This window comes from Schistocerca nitens, chromosome 4, assembly GCF_023898315.1.
Source record: "Schistocerca nitens isolate TAMUIC-IGC-003100 chromosome 4, iqSchNite1.1, whole genome shotgun sequence".
Classification (NCBI taxonomy): domain Eukaryota; kingdom Metazoa; phylum Arthropoda; class Insecta; order Orthoptera; family Acrididae; genus Schistocerca; species Schistocerca nitens.
In genome coordinates, this window is record NC_064617.1 from 344365992 (window position 1) to 344384271 (window position 18280).

Sequence of the window (18280 nt, forward strand, 5' to 3'; positions counted from 1 at the left end):
GGAGCGAAACGCGATTGTGGAAGTGGGAAACCAGCAGCTAGAAACAGATTTCCAGAGTCGATTTTGGAATGTTTACAGGACCAATCGGTTAACGAAATTCAATTTTGGGAGTCCATGTAAACATACACAGTGACGATGTATCTCTTATATCGACGACACAGTTTTCCATCGAGCGTAGTGTAAATATCACATACCTATTTCTTTTGAAGTGCATGTTTCCTTGGTGATTGGCGTAAACTTCCGGTTAGCGGGCCATTCAATAGTTTCAAAAACAGCACAAAATTTGCTACATTCAGTGTGTTTTTACTCTGTGATTTCTTGTTAGATCTACACAAGATTATATCGCTGAACATGTCACATCGAGATATGATATCCTGGTGACAACATATAGCGGAGTTGCATTGAAAGAACAAAGTTGATAGGCCTACCTGTATCTCGGCTATTAATGCGGTAGCGAAAATGCGTCGCTGTTTGTTTCATGAGCCCCTGGTCACTGATCGTCTAAGTGAATTATAAATGTCTTTAATTCGCTTTATGACGTTTACGAACAAACTGTAATAGACATTCGAAATTATAAGCATTTAGATCGTTATAGTGCTTCGTTTTAACATTCCACAAACATGTATCACTCTTGAATATATTATTTCAATAAATTCAGAAGTTTGGAGCACTGACATAGAACCAGCGAAACTAAAATACAATGCAAACTGAAAGATGAGAAACACTCGACTGAACAAACAGCAGACTCAAACAAGTTTCGCGCAACAGTTTTGCGGCAATTTCTAGTCCACAGACTGTGATTTGCCTGCACAGATGTAGTTTGCGCGCACTGATTCGAACAGTGTAGTTCAGATCTCCAACACAAATTTCCCAGATTGCGTACGCTTCCTATCTGCCCACATTGTCGGTCCGTACGCTACATTTTGTCTGCACATACTTTCGTGCAGCTTAACTCCTGCTTGCTTACTGGCCCCGGGTGCCTTTTTGCAGCTCTTCCGAAGTTCCCTGACTCCAATGTTGTCAGTATGGCGACTAGAGGCCGGGAAGGTTTTAATGATGGCGTGAATGATAAACCCTGCCGTGCTTGCACTGATTTTAAGACATGGGCTAAAATGCAGAAAAAGACACTGGACTCTGAGAACGTAATGTTTCACAGTATGCGTTACTATGTTCTATGTGTTTCGTTGTCATTGTGTTAACCTCAAACATTGCATAATATTATGTGTCGATTCGTCAGCTGTATCGGCAAGTTCGTATTTGTCGTATTCATGATGACCGTGGTGTTTGTAGGTGCGCGACAAAAACCAATCACCGCCTCAGCAGCAAAGGACAGACTGTCCCCTGGACAGAGATGAATTAGGTATGTAATGGTTTCTTACCTATACATAGCTTTCTGCATTTATGATAGCAAAATGCGTGGTATTATACCTGATACAGTAAAGATAGTCTTTCTTCGCGAGTTTATACAGAAACTAATACCGTTATTTGATTGTAAATGTTGCAGACATATTAATTAACATGGACAGTGTCACAGTTTGCGATAAGTTGTTCTCAATGATATTAGACTCATGACATTGTGGCTCATGTCCTGTATCTGTAGCCGTGCATTAAATTGTCCCACGACACATGGAAGAATAAATAAGTGTCCAACTTAAGTCTTTATGAAACTGCTGCATCCCCCAGCTCCATAGCTGTACCTAAGTACAGATGTTGGTTTGGGCATTTTGAATTAAGTTAACCAATACTGATACAGTGTGATGTATATGCTAACAGCCCTAAAATTACCTATAAGTCGCATTTAAATGAGCTTGCTCAGTTGTTGTTTCTCAGAGATAACTAAAAGTGAGGTGCAGATAGTGCATTTGAATTATATTCCATAGCTGTGGTGGACAAAGAATCTAATTTCCTAGATAATTCATTTCAGTTATCTGCCAGCATAAAAAGGAAGTTATGGACAAATTAAAGCCTGAGTTCCGAGCAGTAAACAATCCTTCTTTCTACTACATAATTTTTCAAGAATACTTCATAACACTTCATTTATTTGTTACGTCAGTTGAAATATATTTATCATGCTACCCATTCCCCCCTACCTTCCCCAGACAAGTTACTAATTTTATATAAATAATACACATGCACTGAACCCAGGTATAACACGCCCAAAAATTCTTTGAATTAATGCTCCAACACCTTGCATAAATAAAGGGATTACAGCTTATTGCTGTTACAATATCATTATGTACTCACTGACTTCTTTCCAGATGCACACATGTAAAATCCTTGAGTTTCTGATCTAGAATCAAGTCACAGGGATAAAAAATCTGTAGCTTGTCTGCTCTACTCTCATTCCACACGCTCTTTAAATGCTGTGATGCATTTGAAGCTGTTGTTTCATAATGGGTCAGCTGTATGTACCAATACTGGTTATTGACTTTGTCCTATCATGAGGTGTATGATGCCACATAGATGCAAACGAAAAGAGAAGAGAACACAGAAAATATCCTTTTGGTATCTGTGTTAGTTGCTGGAATGTAGGTTGGTGTGAAAGGCTGATTTGTAATGTAGACATAGTTCTAACTTCAGTTGGAAGGTGACAATTTGACTGTGAAATGGTGAAACAGTAACAAACACTTCAGTTAGTCCCGCCATAACCCTTATAGAAGGTTTAACTCACTTTCCTGTCATTTACAATTCTGTATCAATGAACATTTTAGAATTATTTACATACATACTCCACAAACCAATGCTCTGCACAGGGTGGAAAGCACATCATACCAAATTGGCAGCTTTATGTCCTGTTCCCTTTAAATATTGAGCGTAGGCAAAATTACTGTCTATATGTCTCAACGCATACCGTAATATTTTGTAACTTACTCTTTGAGCCCTGCAAGATATATATCTGATGGTGGCAACATAATGTTCACACAGTCTTCTTTGAATAAAAGTTATTTAAATTTGCCTGCCTGGGTTTCATAAGAAATATGCTGCCTCGGAGCAGGCTCATTTAAATGTGACTTATAGGTAATTTTAGGGCTGTTAGCATATACTTCACACTGTATCAGTATCAGTTAACTTAATTCAAAATACCCAAATTAGCATCTGTACTTACAAGGGAAATTCCCCATCGTTCGCCACTCAGATTTAGTTATAAGTTGGCATAGTGGATAGGCCTTGTAAAACGGAACACAGTTCAATCGAGAAAACAGGAAGAAGTTGTGTGGAACTATGAAAAAAATAAGCAAAATATACAAACTGAGTAGTCCATGCGCAAGATACGCAACATCAAGGACAGTGTAAGCTAGGGAGCGCCGTGGTCCTGTGGTTAGCGTGAGCGGCTGCGAAACGAGAGGTCCTTGGTTCAAATCTGCCCTCGAGTGTAAAGTTTACTTTTTTTATCTTTGCAAAGTTATGATCTGTCCGTTCGTTCATTGACGTCTCCATTCACTGTAATAAGTTTAGTGTCTGTGTTTTACGACCGCACCGCAAAACCGTGCGATTAGTAGACGAATGGATGTGCCTCTCCAATGGGAACTGAAAACATTTGATCGTAAGATCATAGGTCAACCGATTCCTCCACAGGAAAACACGTCTGATATATTCTATACGACACTGGTGACAGCATGTGCGTCACATGACAGGAATATGTTGTTGACCCACCTAACTTGTACACTTGGCAAATGGGTAAAAAGATTCTTCTACCTTGCCTGATTTAGGTTTTCTTGTGGATGATAATCACTCCCAAAAAAGTGATGAAAACATAACAGACGGACAGATAATAATTGTCTGAAAATAAAAAATTAAACTTTTCACTCGGGGGAAGACTTGAACCAAGGACCTCTCGTTCCGCAGCCGCTCACGCTAACCACGGGACCACTGCACTCATTAGCTCACACTGACCTCGATGTTGGCTATCTTGCGCATGGACTACTCAGTTTGTATATTTTGCTTATTTGTTTCATAGTTCCACACAACTTCTTCCTGTTTTCTCGATTGAACTGTGTTCCGTTTTTCAAGGCCTATCCACTGTGCCAACTTATAACTAAATCTGAGGGGGGTGCGATGGGGAGGTTCCCTTGTTAGGTATAGCTATGGATCTGGGGGATGCAGCAGTTTCATAAAGACTAAAGTTGCCCAAGCATTTCTGTTACAATTTCATGTGGACCATGCCACCCTGCTAAGCTGCTAGCAGCCTGTGTTTGGATTCCTTTGATACCTGTTGTCATCTCTAATGCTGTAACAATGGTCTGTAATCAGTCTTAGTAGCACCTCGTATGCAGCATACTTTACAGATCCATCATCTTACCCAGAACCCTCCAACAAATAAGACTGTCCCATTCATCTTCCCCGATACTGATTTTACATGATCATCCCATACCATATTGATGTTTTTATGTAAATGGACAGATAAAAAAAAATCTACTCACCAAGTGGCAGCAGGAGAAAACACACACACACACACACACACACACACACACACACACAAAGATTTAGGCCCAACTTTTACAAGCTTTTGGAGCCAGGGGCTCCTCCTCCTGGTGGAAGAGTTGAAGGGGAAGGAAGAGGGATGAAGAAAAAGGACTGAAGAGGTCTAGGGAAAGTGATACAGTTTAGAAAAGTTGCCCAGAACCCGGGTCATGAGAGACTTACTGGATGGGATGAGAAGGAAAGACTGATTGTTTGGGACTGCACCAGACAAGATACGAAAACCTGAGCACTTAAAGGTGGAAGACAGGGTAATATGAAAGACAGAGATTACCACTAAATCATCCTGCACGAGTTAATAAGAGTGGAAAGCTAGGTGCATTGTGGGAGGGGGGACGGTGCAAAATGAACACGTTAGAAAATGAAAGATGTAGAAAACTGGGATGGAGTGAAGAAAGGAGTAGTTGCTGTGAATAAATGCTGATGAGATGGAAGGAATGAACATAAATTAAGGCAAGGTGGGTGGCGAAAACCAAGGACATCTTGTAGTGCTAGTTCGTACCTGCAGAGTTCTGAGAAACTGGTGTCTGGAGGAAGAATCCAAATGGCGCAGATGGTGAAACAGGCACCGAGGTCATGACTGTCATCTTGTATAGCATGCTGTGGAACAGGATATTGTGTGTTGCCTGTATGCACCCTCTGCCTATGCCCATTCATTCTGACCGATAACTGGATGGTAGTCATGCTGAACAGTGTTTACGTAACAGCTGGTATATGACGTGTCGTTTCACAGGTGGTTCTCCCTTTGATAGTGTATGTTTTGCCAGATAAGGGGCTGGAATATGTTGTGGTAGGAGGCTGCATAGAGAAAAGTAACTGATCGATACGTTCAAGACCAGGATAATACTGGGTGACAAGTAGTGTGCTCCGAAGTCACCCAGTATTATCCTGATCTTGAATGTATCAATCAGCTACTTTGTCAAGGCTATGACTTCCTAAAATCATGCCCTGGAATGAGATCCATTGTGTCTGAGATTTTGCCACCACACCTAGAATAGCTTTTTGGCACCCTCAAAATCTCCACAATATCCTTGTCAGGCTGTATGCTTCTTCTGCACCCATCTCCCTACTCTGTGGCTCCTACCCCTGTGACCGTACCCAGTGCAAGACTTGCCCTAAGCACTCTTCTACCACTGCCTATTCCAGTCCTGTAAGTGGCATAACATATAGCATCAAAGGGAGAACCATCTGTGAAACAATACATGTCATATACCAGCTGTTATGTAAACACTATTCAACCTTTTACATCTGCATTGGTACACCCGGTTATCAGTCACAATGAACAGACATAGGCAGAGGTTCTATACAGGTAACACACAATATCCTGTTTGACAGCATGCTGTACAAGATGACAGTTTTGACCTCGGTGCCTTTTTCACCACACACGCTATCTGGGTTTATATCTCAGACACCAGTTTCACAGAATTCTGCAGAACTGGCACTACAACATGTCCTTGGTTCTCACCATGCACCTGGCCTTAATTTATGTTAATTCCTTCTGTCTCGGCATTTATTCACAGTAACTACTCCTTTCTTCACTCCATCTCAGTGTTCTACATCTTTTATTTTCTGACTTGTCTATTTTTCACTGCCCTCTATCAGCTTTTGTGCACATGAGACTGGAGTGAGTGAGAGGACAGTTTTAGATTGGTTTTCTTTTTGCAGGGATGTGTGTTCAAGATATTTGAAGTATAGGGGTAAGTTGGGTGGGCCAGGGATGGTGGTCGAGATAGATGAATCACAGTTTGGGAAGAGAGAATATGGAAGGGGTAAGTCTCCAGTTGGTTTATGGGTGGGAGGGGGGGGGGCATTATTTAAGACGGTGGGTATGCAGATTGTGTTTTCAGCCTTTTGGAGGGCGTACAAAGAGAGAATTGGTGGGGTTAATTGATGAGTATATAGAGGACGGGAGTATGGTAGTGTCAGATACTTTTTCGTCGTATAGGGGGGCTGGGGAAGAGGGGTTATGATCATTTAGCTGTAAATCATAGTTGAGAGTTCAAAAATTATGAAACAGGGGTGTGTTCTAATACAATAGAGGGGTTTTGGGGATGGTTAAGTCAGTCATAGGGAGGGGGAAGAGGCACTCTCCTAAGCTGCAATCTCTTTTAGATGAGTATTGCTGGCAGAAGAGTGTCCCTGGAGAGTATTGCATTTTCCACATTTTTTGAGAGCTGTTAGTAAAATGTATAGGCCAGGGGTGGTTAGTTGGGTGGTTTTGTTTGTGGCAGGGGGGGGGGGGGGTGTTTGTGGGTAATGTTTGTGGAAATAGGTGGGTAGGGTGGGGGGGGGGGGGGGGTGTTGTTTTATGATTATTTTGTGGAGAACCTGTTTTGCTGCAGTTGTTTTTGAGTTATAGTGTGTGATTGAGTTTTGTTTATTTTGTGGTATTTATTTGGTGGTGGATTTTTGTTTTTTGGGGGAAGGATGTAATGTCTCTTGCAGCGGTCTCTCCGCGATATTTTCAGAAATTTTATAAATTATATAACTCGGTACATATCTCGAAATATCTTTTCTTATCTTACCGATTCCTTAACTTTAATATACGATGATTATCAATGCAAAGTAGTTTCAAACCCTATTATTCCTTGGAGCGTCCATTTACTCCATGGAATAGCTTCTCTGCTATCTATGATTTCTCTCAAAAAAAAGAATGAAGCAGATCTTGCTGATTAGCCGTGAAAGGAGGAGGATGTATATGTATGTATTGTTGAGCTAGTCGCCATCTTGATGAGATTCTGTATGAAAAGGAATTTAATACATGAACTAAACTGAAGTAAGTGTGTTCGCGTATTATTTAACTGATTATTATTGACTTTGTCTGCTTACTACGCTGTGTTGCACGGGATCAGTGGGGAACGTCTGATTTACACTGGACGAACCTGCCATTTTGTATGCTCAAGATATCCAGTTATTACTTCCTAAAAATAGTCTAACACGGTCTTACCAGCAGAACTCCGGTCTTCCCCATGTGATCACCAAAAGTTAATAATTATTACAAATGTTTTCAGGGAATCGACTGACAATTTTCGTCACACAGAGACTTTGAAATTGCTTCACTGCCATATGGAATTTAAGTTAAGCTCAATTTAATCAGGATAGAACAGTATTGAACTGTGTGAATGTGATAAGCCTGCTTTGTGAATGAAAATTCCCTTAACATACGCATGTTTTTACTATCCTGATCAGTGAAGCTAAATCAGGCCGGTGTGAGAGAGGTTTTTAAATTTTAGATTCCACAAAAAATATTAAAGTCTGAATGCCTTTGGAGGACTGGTAGTCTTCTCTTCGTCAAAAGCCGAAATCAGACGAAGTACTGATGTTGGACGCTACGGTCTGGAACGAGGGAGAGAAGGTAGTTTCATTCGGAAATGACGTGTCTTCCACGAAAGTCGATGCTACCACAAAAGTCTTTGCCATATTTTATAACTTTGCTTGATATGTGAAAAGGAAATTTGCTACTCACCATATAGCGGAGATGCTGAGTCGCATATAGGCACAACAAAAAGACTTGCGACTCAGCATTTCCGCCATATGGTAAGTAGCAACTTTCCTTAAATGTTGTCAGTTCATATTTTATTTACTGGTATGTTTACTACTGCATCAGTTTTACCAAACAGAAATACTTTCTTTCTTTATGGACATTTATCTGTGATGGCTTCTATTCCTGTAATGGGGAATGGCATTATGGTTACTAATCCCTTTCTCATTGGTGACTTGCTCAAAAAAGTAGGTCTATTATTTCCACGAAGACATCTTCAACTTTTGTAGTCCTGTCTTCCTCAGTTGCGTGTAATATTACGTAAGGCGTTTCGCCTTTATTTTCTGCAAGGCACCTTCAGTGGCAGGCTGTGTGGACAATTTCTTACATATTCTGCTCCTATTGCATTTTTGGTGTTGTTCTTCTTCTTATGAATGCCAATTTGCAGTTTTTTTCCAGATTCCACAGCACTATGAACAGAACACTTGTTTCAGTGCAATGTTTTGGTTTCTGTTGCCGGCGCGTATGGCACTAAAATTGTGTTTTATTCAGCTGCAGTCAGGCGGTCCATAAGTAAAAATTATCAGCATACCGTAATAAAGTTCCGTGAAGGTCTAAACTTTTTTTCTGTGTGTAGCTGTTTGATGCTGTTGTCTAGCAACCTATTCATATGACTTTGCAAGACTAAAGGCAGTGGGAGAAGAGGGTGATTGTATGCTTATCATTGCAGTTGCGTACAGTTAACGGATATTTTTGTTGCACTACAGAAGCATCCAATTCCACCCATCTGCTTTGACCCATGATGTCATTAATATGGCAGAAAAGGCTACTTCCAGCATATAGAAAATGATGACAGTGATGTCACTAACATGCACATGCCAACAAACATGAACAAAAATAAAAATGACACAATAACATATCTCACTTCAAAAATAAAATGAAACTAATGGGGCAGCCACGGAAAATAGGGGGTTTAAAGTGGGGAATTGAAATTACAAAATTATGCTACACCAACAATTGAACCTATATAGCTAAACCACAACTACTGACACCAAAAAACCAACACTTACAATTCTCAAAAGTGGAACCAAAACACAAACAATTCAAAAACCCAAATAACCCATATTCACTACATCAGTTAAAAAACAGCCGGCCTACGATAAATATACAACACACAAAACATCAAAATTATTATATAATAAACCCAAAACAAAAGTTACTTACCAACAAAAGCCTCCAGCAATACCACCTACGTTGGCCACCACACGCGAGAGCACGTGCGTGCGTGCGCGCGCGCACACACACACACACACACACACACACACACACACACACACACACACACACGCTCTCGCTCTCTCTCTCTCTCTCTCTAATCAAACCTAACATAAACGAAAGAGGCTTTAATAACTCACTGAAAACACTTTCACAACTCACACTACTGCACCAACTACCTAAACTGTAAACCCCATTAGCACAATGACAATCAAAACTCAAATCAACCCAATACTCACATATTAAGCTCCGCATGTCCACATCCACCACCAGAAGGCACCAACAAATAAAACAACATTACATCTACAAACACAGTCAACTCAAGATCTCTGTGCCATAGTGACCTCGCACACCACGACACCATTACATCATGGGTCAAAGCAGATGAGTGGAATCGGACATTTCTGTTGACCCCTTTTTTTTCCATTTGCGGTTACCCATATCTCAAAGAGGAGTGACCACTCCTTGAGCAAGAGTGGCAAGGGACACTGGCTCAATATCAGTGTCAGTGGGAGGCAAAGTCTCAGTCCTATAAATTAAAAGTATGATGATTGCCATTTCAGCCATTTATCACACAGCACTTTTAGTGGGAAACAGCTCCAGATCTGGAAGCAACTTGGCATCCATTCAGACTGGGGCTCTCTGTGTACTATGTCAGCAACAGGGATAACTGGCAAGCTCCATAGCACATTTGCTGCAGGAGACTGACGACCACTCCATTACCACTGCAATTCACAGCAATCATGCTAAGATGATTGACAACTGAATGCGGCTACAAGCAGTTTGCAAACAGCAGCCAACTGCCTCATCAAGATTCTGCAACAGCCACAATCCTTAGCCATATCTACCCATGAATCAAGGTATTGTTCTGAATTACACCACCCCACCCCACCCCCCCACATACACACACACATATAGACACACACACACACACTCGCATTTGCATGAATATGTGTGTGTGTGTATGTTGTGTAATTCAGAAGGCCTTTTGGCAGAAAGCTTACTTGTTTAGCAGTCTTTTTGTTGTACCTGTCTGCAACTCATAGTACTGTAAACACTACATATACAACTACAGATTTACTGGCAAGTGTACCAAGCGAGGTGGCGCAGTGGTTAGCACACTGGACTCGCGTTCGGGAGGACGACGGTTCAATCCCATCTCCAGCCATCCTGATTTAGGTTTTCTGTGATTTCCCTAAATCGTTTCAGGCAAATGCCGGGATGGCTCCTTTGAAAGGGCACGGCCGATTTCCTTCCCACTCCTTCCCTAACCCGAGCTTGCGCTCCGTCTCTCATGACCTCGTTGTCGACGGGACGTTAAACACTCACCACCACCACCACTGGCAAGTATTAATTATAATGGTATAAAGACTGTGTTTATAAACTGTACCCCGCACTATTTATGTCAACCTCTAAAATATTGCCTGAAAAAGTTACATTAGCTTAATGCTCTGATTATTAAGTTAACATAAAGATTTTTTTTCCCCCCAGGACGACAGACATGGGGCTTCTTACACACCATGGCTGCTTACTATCCAGATACACCATCACAGAAGGAGAGGACTGATATGGCACAGTTCTTCACATTATTCTCCAAATTCTATCCTTGTGATCATTGTGCAGAAGATTTGCGTCAACAGTAAGTATGTTTAGCAATTTTATCATTTTTGCAGCATGAGATTTTCCTGACAGGTTAGTTACTAAGACAAGATCCTTGTAGTATGAGTGCTGCTGTCAGGCTCTTGAATATTTTCTGTAGTAATGATGCACAGCACAAAAAGTAGTATTGTTATTTGAGTCTATTTGTCGAGAAGTCTACATGTATTTTCCTTACCTAGAATTATTCATGATCTTATTTTAATCATATAAAGGTGATTATAAGCCAGAACATTACAGTTGATTATTTCATATATTCATCATATGTAAGGAAAACAGTTTTGTAGCACTGTTACGTGGTACATTCACCAGTGTTGGTCAAGTGCCTTTCAGGAAAAAATTTCTTTCCTTCATGTGTAATAATTGTGTCTATTTAGTCTAGTTGATAGCAGTGTGTGGTAACAGTATTGTATATATTTTATTGTTACTTGCATTATACCCTCATCCAGTAAACAGGTCAGTTATGCCTTCTCTCTTGAGAAACACAGGCAGAGAGAACAGTGGTTATGGCATGGGATGTACATTCATGATGACCACAGTTCAGTTCCTGATCTGGCAGTCCAGATGTAGGTTTTCCCAAGCTCTCCTTTATCATTTAGGGAGTATTGTATAATTATTTCCTTCTATGGGACATGACCAATTTCCATCACAACCTGTGTCCATTCAATCTGTGTAGACCTTGATGAGAAATGAAACCATACTTCTCTGCCTCTCTAAGAATTGTTTTGAAGAGGTTATTGCTTTAACCAAGGAAATTGTTACACATTCTGGCCATCAGGAACAACAGTAATGTAGACAACTTTTGATCTATTTCTATATCATCAGTGTTTCTCAAAGTTATTGAAAAGGCAGTGTATGTAAGGATAATCAATCATTTCATTTCACATAATTTGCTGTCAGATGTACAGTTTGGCTTTAGAAGTGGTTTAACAACTGAAAATGCTATATTCTCTTTTCTTTGTGTGGTACTGGATGGATTAAACAAAGGTTTAGAATGCTAGGTGTCGTTTTTGATTTAACTAAGGTATTTGATTGTGTTGATAAGAAAATATTGCTCGAGAAAGTTGGACTATTACGGCACATGGAGAGTAACTCACAATTGCTTCACCCCTTACTTTAAGAGCAGACAGCAAAAGGTCACTCTCTTCAGTACTGAGAATGGCTATGATCTGGCGTCCTAGTGGAGCATGGTTAAGGGGGGGAGGATGCCCTAGGGATCAGTCCTGGGGCCACCTGTTCCTTATTTATATAAATGATATACCTTTTAATATTACAGGTGATTTAAAAATACTTCTGTGTGCAGATGCTTGGTTTCAAATAGTGCAGTTCAAGACATAAGCCCATTTCTTGTAGAAAATAAACTAATGCTAAATCACAGTAAGACTCAGTTTTTACAGTTTCTAACACACAATTCAATAAAACCTGACATTTTAATTACCCAGAAAGGGCATATGATTAGTTGGGCTGAACGGCTCAGATTTCTAGGTGTTCAGATAGATAGTAAATTGTCATGGAAAGCCCTTTTTAAGGATCTCGTTCAAAGACTTAATGCTACCACTTTCATTATTAGAATAGTGTCTGAAGTAAGTGATAGTTCAACATGAAAAGTAGTCTACTTTTGCTTACTTTCATTCACTTGTGACATGTGGTACAATATTTTGGCGTAACTCTTACCATTCTCAAAGAATATTTTTGGCTCAGAGATTGGTGGTTTGGAGAGTAAGTGGTGATAGTTTGTGAACCTCTTGCCGACCCCGGTCCTTTAGTCTAGGTATTATGACATTGGCCTCTCAAAAAATATATTTCTTTGTCATTTCTTGTTAAAAATGTCAGCTTATTCCCAAGAATTAGCATCTTTCACTCTGTTAATACTAGGCAGAAATCCAGTCTGCATTTGGTCCGCACATCCTTGATTCTTGTGCAGAAAGGCATGCAGTATTCTGCTGCATTAATTTTCAGTAAGCTACCACCAGAATTCAAAAATCTTTGCAGTAATCCATGTGCTTTGATGTCCAAACTGAAGAGTTTCCTTGTGGGTTACTCCTCCTATTCTGCCAAGGAGTTCCTTGAAAAAAGCTAATTCCTGTGTTATATTGTAGACTGTGTTTATATAAATTTATAGCTTGTCATTTTTTTAGGATTCGTAGACATTTTATTTTATCTATTATTGTTTTTCTGTTGTAATTTCATGTACTGACACATTCCATGACCATGGAGATTTTTCCTCAATTTGGCCCTACAGAACTATATGTGTCAAATAAAATCAAATAAAACACCAGAATTATTGTGCCCATCTTCAATTAAATCTTGGTGGCTTCTTTCACTGCATATTTGAACAGAATGGTGCAGCCTATCTCCACTTTGTCAGTGGGTTGCGCCATATTGTTTTGGCTTCTCCAGCAGTCTGGCACAGTACTGTGATGGATGGGTTTCAGTTTGTACTAGTATTGCAGACATGTTCCTGCAAACAAATAAAACATTAATCATGTAACTTTATTTTTTTATATCAAAGTGAATTGGGATAGATTACCATTCACCACACAGAGATGACATTGAGCAACAACAGACAAATTTAAAAGTAGACTGTTGAATATTATTTAGTTATCAGGCAGCATCCTTTATCTGATGAAGGACTTTGTACCATAGCTAAATGATATCCAGTAATATACTTTCAGATTTGTCTGTTTTCTGACTCAACACTGTGTTGAGTATCAGTGTATCCTAATTCATATTATATCAATGAAAATACTCAATTTTTGAAAATATAATGTAATTGGATAGATAAAAAAAAATCTACTCACCAAGTTATGGCGGGAGAACACACAGATAAAGGTATCAAAGTTTGCAAGCGTTCAGAGCCAGTGGCTCCTTCTGGCAGAATGGTTGAAGGGGAAGGAAGAGGTGTGAAGAAAAAGGACGGGGTGAGGCTTAGAAAAAGGGGTGGAGTTTGGAAAAGTCGCCCAGAACCCCGGGTCAGGGGAGACATGCCAAGTGGGATGAGAAGGAAAGGCTGACTGCTGGGGACTGCATCATGTGATATTTGAAACCTGAGAGCTTAAAAGTGGAAGATATGAAAATATATGAGAGAGAGATTACTACTGAAACATCGTGCACAAGGTAATAGGAGCGGAAATATAAGTGCATTGTATGTGATAGAGGTGAGTTGGGGACAGCAGATTGGTTGGTTGATTTGGGGGAGGGGACCAAACAGCAAGATCATAGGTCCCAGGACAGGTCAGCAAATGAAAGACGTAGAAAACTAAAAAGGAGTGAAGAAAGAAATAGTTGTTGTGAAGAAGTGCTGAGACTGAAGAAAGTAACGTAAATTAAGTCCAGGTAGGTGGTGAGAACCAAAGACATGTCGAAGTGACAGTTCCCACCTATGGAGTTCTGAGAAACTGGTTTCTGTGAGAAGAATCCAGATGGCACATGTGGTGACAAAGGCACTGAGGTCATGACTGACATGTTGCAGAGCATGCTCTGCAACAGGATATTGTGTGTCACCAGTATGCACCATCTGCCTATGTCCATTTTTCCTAACTAACAACTTGGTGGTAGTCATGTCGATATAGAAGGCATACCAATGTCTCACTTGGTATACAACATGTCATGTCACAGGTGGCTCTACCTTTGATAGTATATGTTATGGCAGTTACAGGGTGGGTATAGGTGGTGATTGGAGTGCACGTAGGGCAAGTTTTACAGCAGGGATAGTCATGGGGGTAGGGGCCATAGGGTAGGGAGATGGGTGCAGAAGGGGTATATGGTCTGACAAGGATTTGCGGAGATTTGGGGGTGGAGGGTGGTTGGGGGGGGGGGTGGCAGTGAAAAGCTTTTCTGTTTGTGGTAGGCAAAATGTCAGATCTAATGGACCTCATTTCAGGTCATGATTTTAGGAAGTCTTAGCCTTGTCGAAGAAGCTGATTAATACATTAAAGATCAGGATGATACTGAGTGGCAAGTGGTACACTCCTAAGTTGTTTCTTGGAGGGATTTGTGGTACTAGGATTGGATGTGATGGTCCAGAATTTTTTGGCTACATCAAACAGTGGAAAATCGAGGATGGAATGTAACAATATTATGAAAAGGAAAGTTGCTACTCACCATACAGTGGAGATTCCGAGTCACAGATAGCCACAACAAAAAGACTGTCCCAGTATAAACTTTCGACCAACAATACCTATCAAAATTAGATCTCACACACACACACACACACACACACACACACACACACACACACACACACACATAATTCAGCCTCTGGTAGTTGAAGGCGTATCTGAAGTGTGGCTTCAGCTGCCAGAGGCTGCAGTTGTTTGTATGTGTGTGTGTGTGTGTGTGTGTGTGTGTGTGTGTGTGTGTGTGTCAAACCAATTCATTTGTAGAAAGTAGACATAACACAATTTTTTCTGTCACTTACAGTCTGGGAGTGACAGGGACTTTTAAAATCATCTGGGAAAGAATAGTGGCAACTTCTTCGTGTACGGTTTGTTGTTATTATGCGATAGTGTTGTACACTATTTTGTTGGTCTTATCTTTTATATTGGAAAGAATCACTCATGTCACTGTGCAGGGAGAACAGATAATCAGGAAACATTTATCTCAGAAATGTGAGTCAAAAATGAAAAATTTGGACTGTAACTCATACCATAACATTCCAGCTCATATTATAGTGGCTGCAGTAAGTACCGTAATATTTTACTATATTAACCCATTGATATGTTTACTGTTGTTGTATTTCTCAAGGGAAGTTGCTTTTGCCTAAGGGATATTCAGCAAACATCCACGAAGTTCACATACAAATGAAATTAATGCCCCCATTTACCTGGTCGTATGTTCAGCTAATATATTTGTTGAAGGTGTCTTAGTCTGGTCTAACCCATAATTTCGGCATTGTTATTTTTTATCTTTCTTATGTATTGTTCTATGTTTTGTTCTTTTTAGACAAAGGAAGGTGAATTGGTGTTGCCTCCTCTCTCTCTCTCTCTCTCTCTCTCTCTCTCTCTCTCTCTCTCTCTCTGTGTGCATGCGTGCGCAATTGTGTGTGTAAGAATGTAAGATAAGGAATGACATTGGTAAATGCATAAAGGAACCACACAGAATATTAACTATTAACTTTCTAGAAACTAAAGTGAAGTACTGCTGTGGAGTGAAATTTATTGGGAATTTCCCACTTTTCAATTTTTTTATGCTGTAGCACATTTAGCTTACCATCTCTCAGAATTCTGTGCGTTCCTGACAAAATGTGAATTTTGTGGCGAATACAGTTTACAGCTGATCTACAGTTTCCATCACCAGTAAACAACAGCTAATCAACAATGAATTGTTACAAATAATGTCGGAAACTGAATATATAAAAAAATATATTGTAATATAAATTTCCATAGTGAATCAGTCACAGGGCCAGTATTAAAGTTCTTATAAGGAGTTTTCATTCGAAACATACTGTTTAATTTGCAATTTGTCTTGTACCATCTGGAACGCCAACTGGAACAGTTTATTGAGACCCATTCTCAAGAAAACGGAAGTGTACAGTTGAATGGTGGAAGATACTATGAAGAAATTGTGTTCAGAAGAGGACAGAATTTTTCTTCAACATTTGAAGGTACATTTTTTTATTTGTAATTTTCCTTATTGAACTTTGTAACTGGCCCTAAGATCATTAGAGTAGTAACAAATCTAGTATTATTATTATTATTATTATTATTATTATTGTTATTATCTGTTTGTGTTTATATGTTATTTTGTATTCAGTAATGGCTTGATGCATTTTTCTGAATGCTGGATAATGAACACTTATCACACACAGTACAAGAACAACAGATTTTTCAAAAACACATTATGAATGGAACTCCTTGGTGCTACTTTGACTTCTGGTAAAGGAAATCCTCATAGCTACTAGTTTTATGATGTTAAATGCAAATTGATGTGTGAGTTCATGTCAGTTCATCATCCAGGTTTTCAAGAATTGTTATAATAGTTATTTTCACACTTATTCCAATTGGTTGGCTTGCTTAGTTCATCCAAAGTCTAGTATCTTTAATATCATTGTTGTTTCACAGACATAGTATTAATTGTCTGTTTTCTCCTGCAGACTTACTGTCAGCCCTCCTGAAACCAAGTCAAGAAAAGACCTTTCTCAGTGGTTGTGCAGAATTCATAATAATATAAATGTCAAACTAGGTAAGGAAAAGTTTGACTGTTCATTAGTTGATGAGCGTTGGAAGGATGGTTGGAAAGATGGATCTTGTGATTAGTCACATTTTGTTCTCTGCAGAGAAATCATTTCTGTGATACTTCATTCCTGGAGGAAAAAATGATTTTCTGTTATTTTAGGAGAGCTATGTGAAATGAAATTTAAATAGTGCTACTGTTGTATTATGTATGTCTGTATGTATTATTTATAATTGTGTATTCACATAAAATGTAGAAACTCAGGACCAATAATTCAAGATATTGAAAAGATTTTGAAGCTTAACTGAGACTGTGTGCTTGAGTTGAAATAAATTTATTTACTTTTGTGATTCATGTTGTCATCTGGTCACAGTAATTGGGCTCTTCCCTAAATTATTAATTTTACTATGAATTTGATGTGAAACGTGCTTTCTATATATTCCTTCTTTTCTGCACTTCCCCATCATAACCTCTGTTCTTGGATTTAATTTTATGGAAATAAGTGTGATTTTGATAAACCTGAACATTTTCTTAGCAATTAAGAAATAGCAATGTATCATTGTCGTTAACAACCCAGTATGTGCTGACTACCATACTGTAATAAGAGTGGTAGTTAATATTTATATTTGATTAAAGCAGTAACAATTTCTTAATTAACTTTCGTTCATGAAGATGAAACAATAAATGCGTATGTATTGCTGACTGTAAAACTTTCCATGAATAGCTGCACAGATTGTAAGAGATAGTGGTCTTTCTGCATGTGGTTTTGACTGTCATCAAATTAACTCAAAATATCAAAGGACAGTAATGTTAAATGTATTTTAATGTTTCAGATTCGAAATAGCTGATAATTACATCGGTTAAAAGGCTTAGAATCTCAGACTTTTACTGTGGGATGCTTAATTTTCAAAAGTGGAAAAATATGATTGCTAACAGAAAAGTCATTTTGCCCATATTACAGATAAGGTGAGATAAAGTGTGTTCAAGGAGATGCACCCACCTGTGCACAAATGTTGCATGTTTATTGACAGACTAGAAGGATAAAAGGAGGGGTGGAGATGAAACTACTATAAAACTCAGATAGAAATGACAGGAGAGAATTTTACGGATAGTGTAGTCTTGGATGTTCTGAGAAAGGGTGGAAAGGCATGACAGGGACCAGTAGGAGCCATAGAGATATATAGCATAATGTTGGGATGTTTAGGGTACCGTAAC

General features: G+C 39.3%; 1 protein-coding gene across 1 annotated transcript; it reads left to right on the plus strand.

Annotated features, from left to right (window-relative positions):
* The first annotated feature begins 985 nt into the window (after positions 1–985).
* On the plus strand, positions 986–17415 carry LOC126251710 (FAD-linked sulfhydryl oxidase ALR). The gene is made up of 4 exons (XM_049952304.1): positions 986–1142; positions 1291–1360; positions 10727–10874; positions 16986–17415. Exons 1-4 carry the CDS (start codon positions 1026–1028, stop codon positions 17146–17148), a joined length of 498 nt encoding a protein of 165 aa, XP_049808261.1. The 5' UTR covers positions 986–1025; the 3' UTR covers positions 17149–17415.
* Positions 17416–18280: the final 865 nt, after the last annotated feature.